The 16,370-nt window shown below is 57.6% G+C and overlaps 2 protein-coding genes across 2 annotated transcripts in view; both read left to right on the forward strand.

The window, feature by feature from the left end:
* Positions 1 to 1,979, forward strand: part of CFAP77 (cilia and flagella associated protein 77) — a 58,635-nt gene extending 56,656 nt beyond the window's left edge. Inside the window, exon 6 of the mRNA XM_066562993.1 lies at positions 1,758 to 1,979. Coding sequence (XP_066419090.1) covers positions 1,758 to 1,826 — 69 coding nt within the window. The 3' untranslated portion in view covers positions 1,827 to 1,979. The remainder of the gene's footprint in view (positions 1 to 1,757) is intronic.
* Positions 1,980 to 7,299: 5,320 nt separating this feature from the next.
* Positions 7,300 to 12,975, forward strand: BARHL1 (BarH like homeobox 1). Its single transcript, XM_066563078.1, has 3 exons — positions 7,300 to 7,750; positions 10,919 to 11,141; positions 12,681 to 12,975. Exons 1-3 carry the CDS (start codon positions 7,300 to 7,302, stop codon positions 12,973 to 12,975), a joined length of 969 nt encoding a protein of 322 aa, XP_066419175.1.
* The last annotated feature ends 3,395 nt before the right edge of the window (positions 12,976 to 16,370 follow it).

Raw genomic sequence — 16,370 nt, forward strand, 5'->3', positions numbered from 1 at the left:
CAGGTTTTCATTTGTCAATAATAAATGAAATGAACAGCAGCAAACATTGCTCCTGAGCAGCAGCTGGAGCCCATGGCAGCTCCATCATCCTGCAAGGAAAACCTTTCAGCTTTCTCCTTCAAGCCATATTCCTGCCACTGCTCCAAAAAAAATCCTGGCATTACCAACCCATAACTGCAGCAGAGTAATGGCAAAGATCATCAGCTGTCTCTAGAGGAGGTACCTTTGGGTTCATCATTTAAAAATATGAATTAGAAGAATCAGAGACGAGGATTCATCACTGGCATTGACTGCTCAACACCAGTCTCTGTCATAAAAAGACCTTTGACCCAAGGACACCCTTATCTGGGCTCTAATGACTGGGAGGGTTTCTCATTTTTTAAAGCATCGCTTGCCCCTGTCCTACACCTGGTGCTCCCCACTCACTCATGCTGAGGGCAGGAGCTGGCATCCCTCACAACTTCCACAAGGCTCTGCTCACTTTAATTACTGCCAGTTGTGGCTCAGTGGGACATTTCTCAGCCAGGAGCTTTGTAGGAGATTGGAGTGAATTAGCTGCTGTTTCCTCTCCTATGGCATCACCCCATCCCAGGCAGAAATGTCCCTGTGCCAGTTCCCAGCACTGACAGGAAGGCAGAGGAACATTCAAGAGAAGCAGCTCAGCTGTCCTTACCTGCAAGCACTGGATTTTTTCTAAAAAATCCCAGCTGCAAAGGAAAAACTGCTGCACCTTCAATGGCAGGCTGGAGTTGGAACAAGCAGGGATTGTCCCTGCCAGCTCTCTGGGGTTACCCACCTCCTGCAGCAGCCCCTGCTTCTGCCTTCCCCACTCTCCCTCCCTGAGAGGGGTTATGTCACTGCTGCTATTTGTGAGGAAGCAAAAACATCCAGAAACAGCTGTCTGAAGTTAGGCACTCAAATGCATATTTAAGTACCTGAACGCCTTCCTCCAGAGAGGGGGAATAGCTAAATATGCTTTGTTTGTCTTGATTAATGAGATCACTAGCAAGCTTTTCAGGGCAAAGACTGCTCTGTATTTTTACATATGCAAACCCTGACATCCAGCCAGCCTGAGCAGGGTGGATGGGGGAAGAGGGAGGCAGCTCAGCACAGGCACACAGGCAGATGTGTGGCACAGGGAATTGTGCTGGGGCAGGCAGAGCCCGTGGCCCCCCATGGAAAACACCCCAGTCACTGCATCTCCCGTGCTGGTTTGCTGCACAGAGCTGTGTGTGAGTCCCACTGCTCACCCCAAAGGGCCCTGGCACCTCTCTACCCCCAGATTACTTCCCTTTTGTTTATTGGCATGGGCATTTTTTCACCCTCACTCAAAGGTGATTCCTGGGCAGCTGCTGCTTCTGTGTTTTTAGGTCCCCTGACCTCACCAGGGGCTTCTCTTGCAGCTCTGAACCCACCCTGGCCCCTCAGTGAAGCACCCAAGTCCAGTGTTGTAGAAAACAACTCATATTTACATCAGGGCCCACCTTAGGGCAATGCAGCCTTTGAAAATGTCAGACAACAAACACACAGCATAATAAAACTACAGGGGCTTGATGCTAGAGCAGGATAAGAACCTCCTGAAGTCAATCAGAAAGCTACTCCTCATTTTAAGCAGGTTAAGTGTTTAACTCCAGCTGGAGACATCTCCCAGTCAGCAGAAGCCCTTGTGCAATCTGCAGTCTCCTCCCTGTCTGTGCTTCAACCCATTTTCTGTGCATTGGCTGTAACCAATCCTCTCTCTGCTCCTTCCCTCATAGGCTAAGCCTCATCTCAGGACTTTTCCAGACCCTAAATCCCGTCAAAAGGCTCTCAGTGCCTCCCACTGAGGAGCTCCTGTGAGCTGCCCCTTCCCCAGAGAGCCCCCACTGCAAGGATGGTGCTGGGCACAGCCCTTGGACCCCGGGATTCCACAAGCAATAGACTTTCTCTCAGGTTTTACAGAGTTATGCTAATGCAGATATAGCCAAATAAATCATAAATATAAAAGGAACAATTCAGTCTCAGCCTGTTCATTGCTTTGTGCCAGGTGCACAGCACAATCCTGGTGGTACTGAGGATACTCAGTGCTCAGACCAGCACAGCCCCACAGGGAGGCAGGACAGGCTCCTTCCCTGCTGGTTCTGGACAAATAGATTGGATGCAGCCATATCCTAGCTGATATCAAATCTGTAATATCTCATCAGGCCTCATTTCTTGGCCAAAAAAAGCTCCCCATCAGTGCCTGATTCAGCAAAGCCATTGCCTGTGTGAAGGAATTCAAACACCTGCTTTGAGTGCTCTGCCAAACTGGGCCTCAGCACAGGGAGTGCCTCTGCTTTAAGGTGGCTCCAGGCATCTCCACACTCACCCTGCAGCAGCTGCTGCTGCCTGGAGTCCCCCAGGGCCGAGACTCTCCAAGCACTCACTGAACAAACTCCAACTCTACCAACACCAACTCAGCATCCCAGCACCCAAACCCACAGGCTGAGCCAGGAGCCAACGCATTTGGAATCCATCTTCTCCCAGCAGAGCCAACAGAGCATTTCACTTCATGTAACACTTGGTTAAAAGTGCCATTATTTAAACTGTGGATGTCCATTACTACTAAAGGAATAACTGATGTCTCATACACAGTCTGCTTCTCACATCTACCATTACAGACCAGAGTTTACCAGCTTTTAAAGCCAAATTATCCCCCAATTTTTATATTCTCTCTCCCACTGGCACTTGGAGAGCTCAGGTGTGTTCACCCCAGAGCTCTGGGAAGTGACATCTGCTGTGCTGGGCAGCCCCAGCTGCATCCTGAGCTCAGGTGGATGTGCCAGCATGGTTTTGCCCCCCACACCTTGGCACTGGGGTTATCCCAGTCCTACATAAAGCCACCAGCAGCCAAAGGACATGAAAAACCCATGCTGAGCTCAGGGCTCATTGCTCCTCAGAGTTCCAGCCAAACCCTTAACCCCAAACCTCAAAGAGAAGAGTTCTTGATAACATTACACTGCATTGCTCAAGATGAAACAACAAAGTAAATTGCAAGGGCAGTTTGTTTGGTTTTTTTTACCTCTCAGGACAAGGAAGGCTCCCCAGGAGCTGCTCCAGCATTTCCAGTTTGTATCTCAACCTGCCCTTTTATAAGGAAGGAGCTGTAACAAACTCCACCCTGCCCACACCTGAGCTGAGGGAGGAACAAAATCACCTGCTCCACACCGGGAAACCCCTGGTACATGGTTGTCTCTTTTTAGTACAGGCCTCTAAATAAAACCCATCTAAAATAATGAGGGGGATAACAGCAGGGCTTGCCAAGCTGGCAGAGGTGGATTATAATCAAAGGCCTTTCCCACCTCCCCAGGGAGGGAGGAAGCTGGGCCTTAAATGACTTGTCTTGCTAAAAATGACACTGTTTATGAGAAACCCAGGCACGAGGTTTGTCCTTCTGCCTGCTGGGAGCCACATCCAGCTCTCAGACCAGCCCCAGCATCCCTGTCCTCCTGCAGCAGCTCCCTGGGGTGTGCTCAGGGAAGGAAGCACCTCCAGAGAGTCCTGCCAGGCTGGGAAGGGCTGGCACAGAACGGTGTGAACCAAAGCAAACCCCTGCAGAGCTGCTGATCGGGACAGGAAACCAGCAAAGAGACCAGAAACCCGAAAATCATCCCACAAATCAACAAAGTGCGTTCAGCAAACAACTCTCGGTGCAGCTCAGAACCGACAGATCTGACAATGAAATGCTGGGCTAGGTCGTGCCCCGAATGTCCCCGGTATCACAGCTGGGATGGGCAGCGCGGGGCACCCCTGCCCTGGCTCCCCTGCCCCGTCCGAGCCGTGAGCCAGCGAGTGCCGGCCCCGCTCCTTGTCCTGCAGTGACACCCACCGGTAACGAGCTCCTACCGCCGCCGCAGCGGCTCCTCCCGCTGCCTGTGCCCCCCTTGCCCCCACCCGAGCCCTGCTCTCCCTCCTGCCCATGCTCTCCTTTGGTCACCGGAGCATCCCGGCGGAGCCCGAGCATCCCCGCGGTGCCAGCTGGGCACGGCCTCACCCAGCACCCAGCCAACCTTCAGAAGGGGTTCCTCCCTCAGCCAGAGCCTTCCAGGACACCGGGCTGTGCAGATATTTCTGCATTAACCCTTGCTCAGTCACCATCAGAGCTCAGCAGGGAAGGGAACACCTGGGTCAGCCTGGGCCAGCCCTGCCCCTTGGCCCCAGGGCCAAACCTGCACCGGTGACAGGAACCAGGAGAGCCCAGAATCACCCAGCAGGGTGGGATGAACAGCAGCTCCCAAAGCTGCCACAGTCCTAAATCCACCCCTGGATTGTGACTGAAGCTTGTGAGGAGCTGGCTGTGAGTGCAGTTGGCATCAGGGGTCTGCTCTTGGCTGATTGATTGTGAACAGGAACAGTCTGGAAATCGGGGTTTAAGGGCAGGCACACACAGGGAAAGAGTGTGCACTGCTCCATGGTCTGTGCTGGGAGCCACAGAAAAATCCTTGGAACCCCACCTGTCCAGGGTCTGGTGATGTGGGAGGGACACCACATATGGGCAGAATGGGGCACATTTCTGCCTTGGGAATCTAGCTCTGAAACAACTTAATACAACAATAGCATGAATAGTAATAATAGCAAAAATAATTTTAGTGTCGTTAGAACATGAGTAGCAGCGCATCTGTAGCTGCTGGGAGCCCTGAGTGTGGCCTAGGAGTGACATATCTGTCCCCAGGGCCTTGGCTGGGCATGGCACTATACAGAACCTGCTCTAAGAGGTTCAATCAAATACCCCCCAAAATCTTGCACATCATCAGGAATTTGGTCTCACCTGGGGACTTCCTTGTGGTTATTTGAAAGCAGGTGCTTTATTCAAGAGCAAGCCTCACCTGCCCAAACCTGTCCCTGCATGGCTGATCCAAATCCCGATCCTAATCCCACTCCCAGCCCTTCTGCCTTTTCCAGTCCCATTCCTGGTTCCAAACAAAACCTCGGTGCTGGTTCTATCCCAGTGCAAATTTCCACCCCAAATGTGATCTCCTGGTTGAACAGGGAGGCTGCCAGAGCCCAGGGACCAACACAAACACTGTGAGGAGCTGCCAAACCCCATCAGAGTATCAGCACCATTTCTCACCAGGACCTCTTCCTGCACACCCATTGCTCTGTTCCAGTCCGAAGTGAGACCTGGCCCAGCCTCGTGGATGATGGACACTGCAAAACTGACCTGGCTCTCTGTGCTGGGAGGGACACAGGGCACAGCAGCAGCAGGAACCCCTCAGCAGGGGCAGGGAGGCTGAGCAGCCCTCAGCACGAGCTGAGGGCAGGCTGGCACCGGGGCTGCTGATGCCGATTTTGTTCCTGGGCTTGTCCTCCTCTAAAGTTCTTTTGTTCCTGTGCCCCGATCGCAGGCGGCCCCGAGCTGCGGGGCCGAGGGCAGGAGGTGCGGGGGCCCTGCGTGCGCCGCTGCCCGACAGCTGGCAGCCGGGCTGCCCCAGGGGGCTCTCCCCTCCTTGGTCGCCTCCAAGCTGCCGGCCAAGGGCGGCTTTGGAAGAGGGACAAGATGCAGCTGACTGGCCGGGAAGGTGGGGAACAGAAGAAATCGAGTGTTTGAGAAATAACCAGCGACATCGCTTTAAAGTGACGCAGCTCCACGCGCCCGGGTGTGGACATTTTCCCATCTCCGCGGCGAAGGCTCCATCCACGGGAAAAAACCCTAAATAAACCCTGGAGGAGACAGCAGCCAGTCTGACCGCGAGGAAGGTGGGAATCGTGCGTGAGCCTGTCCCTCTCCAGCCTGGGAGACCAACAACAGCAAACCCCGACGGGGCGGGAGGGAGGAAAGTTGGTGTCTCCGGCAGAGCCGGGCAGGACGGGGCAGCCCTGCCTGAGGCCATCGGTGTTTTATTTAAAATGCGATTGACGGCAGAAAAAAAATCCGCTCTGAGTGCGGTCCGTGCCCAGTTGCAGCAGTCGGTACCGCCCTGGGCGCGGGCACAGCGATGCCCGCTCCTCGCTCCGGCGGCGCTGGGCGGGGGACGCGGCTGCCGGCGGCCGCCTGGACCTCTCTGCTCGGCCACAACCGATTGCCGGGGCACGCAACGAAATTCGCAGCTCCGAGGCTCATCTCGGGCTCAGAGCAGCCGTCTCAGTGCTGGGGGTTTGGGGAGGTTTCGGTGCTTTTCCTTTCCCGCTTTTTTTTTCTTCCTTTTTTTTTTTTTCCTAATTTTTTTGTTTTTAATTTTAACGCCCAGCAAAACTTTCCCTGCTCGGGAGGGACCGATCAGATCAGCTAATTGCGGGGGGAAGCTCGCAGAGAGCAGTAACCCCTCGATAACCCACCCAACCCACACCCCCCCTCCCTCCGCGGCTAATCATCCCATTAAGAGCCCCATCAGCGGGATAATGACAGCAAAAGAGGGCGGAAACCGCCCGGAAAGCGCGGGGATCCGGGCCACAATTAATTCCCGTTAATCAAGCTCCGAGGTGTCGCCTGGTGGGGAGTGACATCCCCCAAATCGCCTGGCGGCCAATGGGCGCTTTCACACGGGCTGGGTGGGGGGTGCCGGGGTCCCCCAGCCGGAGCGCCCCAAATTCAGCTTTTTCTCCCCATTTCCCCCGTTCCCCCCCGGGGAGGGCGCGGCGCTCCCGCCGCTGTCCGCGGTGCTGAAGGCACCGGAGCGACTCCGGCGCTGTCCGAGGTGCTGCGGGCTCCGGAGTGACTCCGGTTCCCCCCGGCGCTGTCCGAGGTGCTGTTGGGGAAAGGGGGGCACGGCGGCGGCCCGGCGACTGGCCACCCCCTCCGCCCTCCCCTCGCCCTTCCCCATTGATTTCTGGATCATTAAGTGGTTAAGGCGCTGCGAAGCCTTCACTATCGATCGCTGCCTCCCCACCTCCGGCTGGGAGCCCCCGGGCTGCCCCCCAGCCCCGCGCCGCCGCGGCTCCGGGCACGGGTGGGGTGGCCGGGACCCCGGGTGAGGTTGGGGTCCGTCCCCCCTCACCCCACCCCCTTCGCGGCCAAAGTTTGACTCTGCCTCCCTCTCCCCCCCTCTCCTGTCTGTCTGTGAGTGCAGCTGGGCGCGATGCTGAAGACGGAGCAGCCCTGGATCTAACGCGCGGCGCCTCGGAGAGCCTTGCAGCAATTGTTGCCCGGATCCCAGACTGAACTTTGCTCTTTTTTTTTTTCCTTCTTACCTTGTTTTTTTTTTTTTTTTCCTTCCTTTTTTTAAATTTTTTTTTAAATTTTTTTGTTTTTCCCTCCTGTTATCGTTAATTATCATTACCAACCCGCTTCCGCCGCGCCCTCCCCGCCAATGCCCGTGTGAGCGCCGGCACCTCGCGGGGGCCATGGAGGGCTCCACCGGCTTTGGGATCGACTCCATCCTCTCCCACCGAGCCGGCAGCCCGGCCGTGCCCAAGGGGGACCCGCTGGTGGTGGACGGCCGGTCTCCGCTGGAGCTGAGCCCCCGCTCGGAGGGCAGCAGCGGGTGCCCCTCGCCCCGCTCGCCGGGCCGCGAGTGCCTGGAGGCGGCGGCGCCGCGGCCGGGCCTGGATGCGCATCTCCAGCCGGGGCAGGTCTCGGCTCCCTCGCAGTCCCGGACCGTCACCTCCTCCTTCCTCATCAGAGACATCCTGGCCGACTGCAAGCCCCTGGCAGCCTGCGCGCCTTACTCCAGCACCAATGGACCTCACGGCGGGCAGGAGCCGGCGGGCAGGATCCCCACCAAGCCCGGCGAGGATTTTAGGGAGAAAATGGAAAAAAACACCAGCAGCTCCTCCTCGGACTCGGAGTACAAAGGTAAGAGCGGCTCAGCCCGCTGGGCTGTGCGGCCCCGCAGCCTCCCGGAGCTCCGGGATCCCGCTGCGGACCCGAGCCCCGCTCAGGGCAGGTCACGGTGTCGGTCGCCCCCGAAATGACCGAGGGGTCGGCACCAGCTTGGGGAAACTTGTGGGTTCGGTGGGGCTCGGCCCGGTGGAAGGGGTTGGGGCAAGCAGTGCTTCATGGAACGAGCCCGGGGAATGCTCCGGGGCCGCCTTCCGCCGCAGAGATCCGGCTGTGCCGCTCCACCCGCCGGGAAAGGAGGAGCGGAGACGGATTTCTGCCTGCGGGGAAAAAAAAAAAATTAAAAAAAAAAAAAAGAAAAACCAAAACAAACAAACCAAAACAGAACCGTAATAAAATAATCACGCATTTGCCAGGTATTTGCCCTGCTCCGGCGAGAAACGAACAAGCCATTCGGCGGGCTTTGCTTCGATTGCTGTTATTTGGGTTATTATTTTGGAAATCGTTCAAAACCGAGCAGTGCAGACAGGGAGCCCCGGGCCGCATCCGCAGCGCCGGCGGCCGTGGGGCCGTGGGATGCGGGGGCTGCTCGCTCCGGGCCGGGGGCTTCGGCCTCCCGGGCCCCCCCAGCCCCTGGCCGGCCTCCCCCTGCGCCAGTCGGGGCAGGGAGAGGCACAGGAACAGCACGGCGGGGTTGAGGTCAGACCTCGCCCTCGGAGCAGTTTATCCCAGGTGCCTTCTCCCATCCCACCCTCGTCTCCTCTGCAGAAACTTTTCTCCGGGAAAATTGTTCGTCGGCTGTTTGCGAGGGAAGGGAGAGGGAATCCATCCAGCTGGCCGGAGAACAGGGAGGTGATGGCACCTCGCGGGGCCGCTGAATTTGTGGGGATTGGCAGGGAAAAAAAGGGGGACAGGCTGAGCCCCGTCCGGGCTACAAATGCAGCCTGGGTTCGCCCGGAGCCGCTGGGCTGAAGTCTGGTTCATGGAGGAAAAAATAATCACCCAATAAAGCCTCCAAAGGCGGCGGCAGGCTCTGGACATCACGGGGCGATTTTTACTCCAAACGAAGGATGGAGCCCGGGCTCGGTGCCGGGGCTGGAAGTGCCCCGGGAGGAAACATCGGCCCCACCACTTTGCAGGGCCGGCGGTGCCGCGATCCCACCTTGGCTGTTTGTTCTCGCCTCCTACACCCGGCCCCAATGCCTGCACCTCTTCTCCCCCTGCCCCAAATCGCCGAGACGCGAAAGAAGCGAGGGAAGAGAAGAAGAGGGGGTTCTCTGCCTCCCCTGAGCCGGCCGAGCCCGGGCCGGGGGTTCGGCTTTGGGTGGGGGCCGTTTCCCGGAGCCCCTCGGCTCCTCTCCCGTCCCTGCGGCGGGACGGCCACGCTGCAAATGCCGTTTAAATGGGGGGAAAAAAAATCATTTAAACATTTAAATCGCGAGGGGAACACCGCTTAAACGGGGCGCAAAAAAACCCCACCGCTTAAATGAAAGGGGGAAAAGACTGTCTAAGCGGAGGAAAAAAACTAAAAATCAATTTAAATGGGGAGGAAACCACAGTTTAAATGAGAGTAAAAGCCCCGCATCAATGAAGGAGTGAAGATCCCCGCTCCCAGAGCGATCCTTTTTGTGCCGCTTTGGAAACAGCCTTTCCTGGGGCAAAACGCCCCAGATTTATTCCACAAAAAGGGGCTGCGAAGCTCGGCCTAACCCCCAGCGGCCAAAGTGCAGGAAAAACCTAAAATATTTTTTTAAATACGTGTAGATATATATATATATTTAATTTTTTAAGCTAGGACTAGCCAGGGTTCGGTCCGGACCGAGCAGCGAAGCCGTCGCCGCCGTTCCTGCGGCCCTTTGGCGAGCAGGAACTTTTTAGGAGCCGAGGATCAGCCCAGGGGCCGGGTGGGGGGGATTTTCCTCCTCGGGATGCCAGAGGCCAGACCCGCTTTACTCCTCGAAAAAGTCCCACAAACTTTGGGGCCGCTCCCGGGAGAGATCGGGGCCGACCCCCCCTGGCCGGTTCCGGCGGGTCGGGGCTGCCGCGTCCCCGGGAACCGGGGCCGGATCTCCCCGCCCAAGGATCGGCCCCGGCTCGTTCCGCCTGCTCGGCCAGAGCCAGGATTTCTGGTTGAAGGGTTTCACTCCCCGGTGGCTCAATTAACCGGATTATTGTCTTCCTACAGAGAGAAATCAGCTCGCGTTCGGCTCCAGCCTTGTCCCTACTCAGCCCCGCCACCAGCAAATTTAACATAAACCCCTGTAAAAAAAAAAAACAAAAAAAAAAAACAACAACAAACCCAAACGCCGCCGATTTGTATAAATCGAACCTATTTGCTCCGTAATCTCCTCCAGGAGATAGGAGAAGGCGAACACAAGCAGGAATTTATTTTTCCCCTTTTATTTTTGTTGCTGCTCCATAATTTTCCCATCACCTTCCAACATTTTGAGGCGTAAATTCCCGCATCGCTCCGCCGGCGCGTGTGTACCGGCCGCGCTAACGAACCGCCGCCAACCCCTCTCGTTCGGCCTTTTTTAAAGATAAAAACCAGGGTTAAACAGGGGTTTGCCAAGTGCTTCCCCCAGTATTTCGTTGTGCGCCCTGGAGAAGGGAGGTTTGCTGCGTGCCCCGGCAGCATCCCCGGGAGGACGGAGGATTCTCCGCGGAGGGGAGAGGCAGGACCAGCGCCGCAACATTCCGCTCCCAAAATAAAATGTGGGCTCGCAATTTTCGGTTTTGGTTAGCTTGTTTTGGTTTTTAAAAAAAGAAAAGAAAATAAAAGAGAGAGAGAAAGGTAGATAGAAAAAGGAGGAAATAAAAAATATCCAAGCACCAAGAAAGCTTTTTGAGTTTGGGGGAATACGCCCAGAGGAAGGTCCTGCCCCGAGAGAAATGAGGGGTGAGTGGGATCAGGGGGGTCTGGGCAGGAGGGCGGCGGGGCCGGGCCGGGGATCCCCTCGGCACAGTCCAAGGTTCCTGCTCCGATCCCAGACCCTCGGGACGAGGAAAAGCCGGGCCCGGCTCGGGGAGCCCTCTGGCAGCCGGGGTTAAAATTTACGGGGGTGCAGAGCAAATGTGCCGTGAGCCCCACTCGGAGCCGAGCCCTGCCCTGGGTCACCCCCTCCGCTGAGGGTAATTCCCTTCCTGCTCTGACCTGGCCTCTTTTCCTCCCTGTCGGCTCAGTGAAAGAAGAAGGGGACCGAGAGATCTCCAGTTCCCGGGACAGTCCCCCGGTGCGGCTGAAAAAGCCGCGCAAAGCCCGCACCGCCTTCACCGACCATCAGCTGGCCCAGCTGGAGCGCAGCTTCGAGAGGCAAAAATACCTGAGCGTGCAGGACAGGATGGAGCTGGCCGCCTCCCTCAACCTCACCGACACGCAGGTGAAAACGTGGTACCAGAACAGAAGGTAAAAATGCACCGTTCCCTCCTGCCCACAGCGCCGGGATCCCGCCCTGCTCCCCTCCCCGGCCGCGCACCCCCAAACCACGCAGGGATTTGCACCCCAAAACCGCCCCGTCCCTCCCGGCACCGGGACAGGGGCGATGCCCGGCCCGTGCCCGCCTCTCCCGGAGCCTTTTACCCCAAAGCCGAGGGGAGAAAAGCGATGCCGGGTGTGGGGCAGGAGGGGCAATCCTTGCCCCCAGCCCCGGCAAGGCGGGGAGGCAGGACCGGGCTTCCAGCTAAACACAACAGCATAACACATCGGCCCATTAATAATAGATACCAATTACTGCTTTGGGCATCAATAATTAACACCCTTTACAGTAATTACACAATTATTATTATGATGAATAATTTACTGGTGGAAATAGGTTTAGCGCTTCAGCGACAAATCTGTAAAAGGGCTGGCGACGTGGTGGCTTCGGTGGGTTTGTCCCGACATCGCCAGCCCCGACCATTGCCACCGCCACCAAACGAGGGATCCCCGTCTGCAGCCCCCGCCCTGTCCCCTCGCTCGTTCCAGGGTTTTACCCTCCCTCCCCATCGTTTCCAGTCCCACTTCTCCATCTGCAAAGATCCCGCCACGTCGGGGCTTTGGGGAAGTTTAGGGGCGGCGGGGAAGCTGTGATCACCCCTCATCTGCCCAAATCCCTCCTGCAAGGACACGCCGGAGCCGAAACTGAGCTCCCAGCCCTTCCCCAGCCCGCCCGGCCCGCCGGCGGCGAGATCCTGGGGCCGGGGCTCCTCCACGAGATCCGGCACACACACATGAATATATATATGCATATAAAATAAATACACTTATATATATAAATATATATATATATACACACACACACACACACACATATATATATATATGTATGTATGTATGTATGCATATGTGTATTTAGACACAGCTATGTAGATATATTTGCCGCAAACGAATTCCCCGGGACCCTGCCTCACTCCTGTCCCCCCGCGGGACTCCCGCAGCCTCCCGAGCAGCCGGGCCCGGCACCGGCAGCCCCGGCCCGGGGAGAGGCTCCCGGAGCCCCGGGCGGCGGAGCGGGGCCGCCGCGGCCTCGGGTGATCGCAGCATCCGCGCTCAGCTCACGGATCCCCCGTGTCAATCTCGGGCCGTGTGACAATCCGGGACTTACACCCTCAGGAAGGGACTGAATTTCTGTCGCGATTTTTTATCGCCGGGATTCACATCCCGATATTGGGTCCCAGCCGGGCTCTGGCTCCGTGAAAGCTCCGTGGGAGCTCACACCGGGCTGCGCGGCGGGACCGCCAGGGAGATGAGCTCCCTCTCCCCATTAATGGGGTCTGCATCCCATCCCGTCCCATCCCATCCCTGCCCTACAGGAGAGGCCGGCCCTGGGAGCCAGCGGTGGGAGCTGGGATGCTCAGCGAGAGCAGAGCCCGGGGAAAGGGGGTGTGCAAGGGGTAAAAAGAGCCCGGGAGCGGCTTTGGGAACTTCCTCCCCTCCTTGACCCCTTCTCTCGACTTGTCCCCCCAGGACCAAGTGGAAAAGGCAGACGGCGGTGGGCCTGGAGCTGCTGGCTGAGGCTGGCAACTACTCAGCCCTCCAGAGGATGTTCCCCTCGCCCTACTTCTACCCGCAGAGCTTGGTCTCCAACCTGGACCCCGGCGCCGCCCTCTACCTGTACCGCGGACCCAGCGCGCCGCCCCCCGCCCTACAGAGACCCTTGGTGCCCCGCATCCTCATCCACGGACTGCAGGGCGGCAGCGAGCCCCCGCCGCCCCTGCCCCCGCTGCCCGGCGTCCTGCCCCGGGCTGCGCAGCCCCGGTGAGCTCCGGTGAGCCCGGGAAACTCCGCCGGCACCCACCGGGCCGGGGGAGGCTGGAGGGGGCCACCCCACAGCTCTGGGGCAGCGAGCAAGTGACAGACTCCCGCTCATCCCCAAATATATATATATTTATATATATATATATATAAAATTATAAATGAGACCACCCCCTCCTTTTTTAAAATATTATATAAAGAATGCAAGGATCAAGGACAGGCTTGGCAGGACGGAGCCGCCCCTCACCCCGCGGGGCACTCGCCACCTTTTACCCCCTTGTGCCCCCGAGGGGCAGCGGGGCCGCTGCGTGTCCCCCACCCCGGCCTGGACGGCGCCGGGAGCACGGGCGGGGGTCGGATGCTCCGGGGGGGCTTCGCCTCTCCGGCCCCTCCCCAGGAACAGTCAGGGGAGCCGAGCCACAGCTGCCACGGGCGGCTCCGGGGAGAGCCCTCCCCGCTTTCCCCGGCTCCCCGAGCCTGGGGCAGCGGCCCCGCCGCCGGGAAGGAGCGCGGGGTGGCCCCAGCGACACTTTGGGACGTCCGTAACTTAAACTTAAAAAGACAAAAAAAAATTAAAAAAAAAGAAAGGAAAAAAAAAAAAGCGGTGGAATGTAAATACGGTGCAAAATGTATATGAATTATTTATTTGTGAACCCTGAGGGCGTATTTGTGTAAGTGATTCTTGTCAGTCTGTATCCCGGGGCCGGCCCGGCCGGGCTGGGGGCGCGGGGGGGGCTCGGGGCGCCGCGGCCGCTCCCGCTCCCCCCTTTTTTAAATGTGGAAATAAAACTTCTTTACAAACAAACGGGTCTCGCCTCCGCCGACCCCTTCTTCTTCCCCTCCCGCTTGTTTGCTCTGGCGGAACGGCCGCCGCCGAGGGGAAGGGAACAGCAAAGAGGAGTTTTCCCACCTCCCATCGCACGGACCCCCCGCTCGCTCCCCGGGGCTCGGTGTCCCCCCGGGGCTCGGTGTCCCCGTGGGGCTCGGTGTCCCCCCGGGGCTCGGTGTCCCCCCGGGGCCCGGCTCCAGTGCCGGCATGCGGGACCGGCCGGGGAAGCGGGGCAGCCCGGCGCGGTGATAGCCGCGACTCCGGTGAATTAATAACGCTCATCTTAAGTGTATAATTGCCTAAGTGCTTTAAATGATCGCTTTGGAAAATGGATTGTTTCCACCCTTTAAAAGTGTCGCTCATCTGGCCGCGGCCAGCGGGCCCGGCAGCTGGTGCCCGGGACAGCCGGGCAGCGCTCGCCGGCTCGGGGAGCCGACAGATGGGCTGCGGGTCCCCCCGGCCCCGGCCGCTCCCCCCGGCTGTCTGCGAGCCCCCCCGGCACCCACCGGCCCTCCAGATCCCCCTCCAGATCCCCGGGCCGGGTCCCAGCCCGGTGCCCCCGTCCCGGGAGCTTTGCCCCGTTCGCCCCGAGCCCCGCGATTGTCGGCTCGGCCAAATGCGCAGCCACGCCTGGGGGCGAGAGCCCCCGGCCTTTGTGGATGGGGCCGGCTCTTTGCATGTGAATGGCGGAGTTTGGTAAATCCCCGGGCCTCGGCTGGGCGAGGAGGAGGAGGAGGAGGAGGAAGGGGGGGTCGCTCCCAGCTCGGGGTTAATGAAGTGGGAAAGGAGTCTTTCAGAGAGGCCTGCAAACAACCCCCTCCCCGGGCAACAACCCCCGTCCCAAATCCTACATGGATTGACTTAAACCCAGGGGATAAGTGCTTTAAATTAATCTCATTGAATAAGAATGAGGCCAAACAAAACTCTTTAAAATCATATTAAAAATCTATCAAAGGACAACTTGCAGTGGGTGTGCTTTTCATTTTGTGAGCGCAAAGGCAAGGAGCATACAGCAACCTTCCTCCCATTTACACAGCAGGAATGTGAATCAAAGACATTCTCTAATATTTAATTGTCCTTGTAGCCGTAGCAGATTCCTCCTCTTACATTAATGAAGTACAAGGCTTCGTTACACGTTTGTAATTGCAATATTTAAATTTGCCATTTCACATCTGGAAGGAGCTGGAAACTCCCCTGTACCAGTGGAGCCAGCACCACAACACAGAGCCAGGGTCCAGTTTGTGCCAGGAGGGTGGGAGGAGAGAGCAGGACAGAGTCCTCAGGAATCCTCTGCTCTGGAAAGGGGGAATGGCTGTGCCAGGGTGGTGGGGAGGAAAGAGAGCAGAGGGGACAGGAGGGCTGGAGCTGTTGCTGCCAGGGAGATCTCACAGCAGAGTCAAGCTTCAAGATAAAACAGTTTCGGGAAGACACCACAGGCTGTAAGCAGAGAGCACCACACCTGCCACATGAACAGCATCGTGTGTGGGAGGGTCTCAAAACCTGCTGGAGGACCAAGCTCACCTCCAGCCTGTGTGCAGGGACTGAGATGGGAGCTGGTGTCCCACCAGCACTGGCCCTGCACCTACAGCAGCCCCTGAGCAGGCTGGAAATATTTCCAGAGGATGGTGTCAGGTGGGCACAGTCCTGGCAAGGCCCCAGGGGTAGGACAGGCTGTGCTGGGTTGAAATTCTATGAAGCAAAAAAGAAACCAGAACAGTTGAGAAGCACCAGTCCCAGCAGGGAAACCTCTGGAGTATTGCAGCAGGGATTTCTCCAGGGTACAGAGCCCAACAAGCTGCTGCTGCTGCTGCTGGTTGGGCTCTGTCAGCTCCAGGCTCTGGATCCAGAGGGTGCAGTGGGTTTGCCAGGGCCAAACACAGCCCTGGCTCTCAGGTCCCTTCCAGGCTTTTACCCGGCTCGAGGGCCACCTTCCTCCCCTCCTGGCACAGCTTTAACCAGGACCAGCACCCTCAGCACAGCCTCAGCAGGAGCTGCCCTGCTGGACATGCCAGCACACACAAAGTCATTGCAATCAGCAGAATTGTTTCTAGCCAAGATATTCCATGGATTCATCCGAGCACCAAACAAAACTATGTCAGAAAGGAAAGCCCAGAGCACTGCTGCTTTTCCTGCCCTCTCCCAGGTTTATGGAGAAAACAAGGTGTTGTACACAGGGAGGCTCTGCTGCTTTCTACCCTGCCCAGTTGTGGTGCTCTCAGCAGTCAGGGACCAGGGCTGTGTCCTGTGTCTGACCCAGCTCCTGGTGACCACTTTGCTTTTTCCTAATCCAAAGCCTTGCAGTGTGAACTCTCCGGCTGCAGAGGAGAGGAGGATGTGAGCTCCCACCACAGCTAAAGGACATGGAGCCAGAAGAGAGCTGAGAAAACACAAGAGCATCTCCTGCAATCTCAGGGTGTGAGAGCAGGGAAGGCAAACCCAGCTAAGCCCTGGTCTGACTCACAAGCAGCTGTGTAGAGAAGTTACACAGTGCCACAATTTCCAGACCAAACCCAGGGGCTTTGGGCTGCAGGGCAGTGAGGCCCTTGCCCTCCACCACAATCCAGACAAGCAAA

This window comes from Molothrus aeneus, chromosome 19 (assembly GCF_037042795.1).
Source record: "Molothrus aeneus isolate 106 chromosome 19, BPBGC_Maene_1.0, whole genome shotgun sequence".
Lineage (NCBI taxonomy): Eukaryota > Metazoa > Chordata > Aves > Passeriformes > Icteridae > Molothrus > Molothrus aeneus.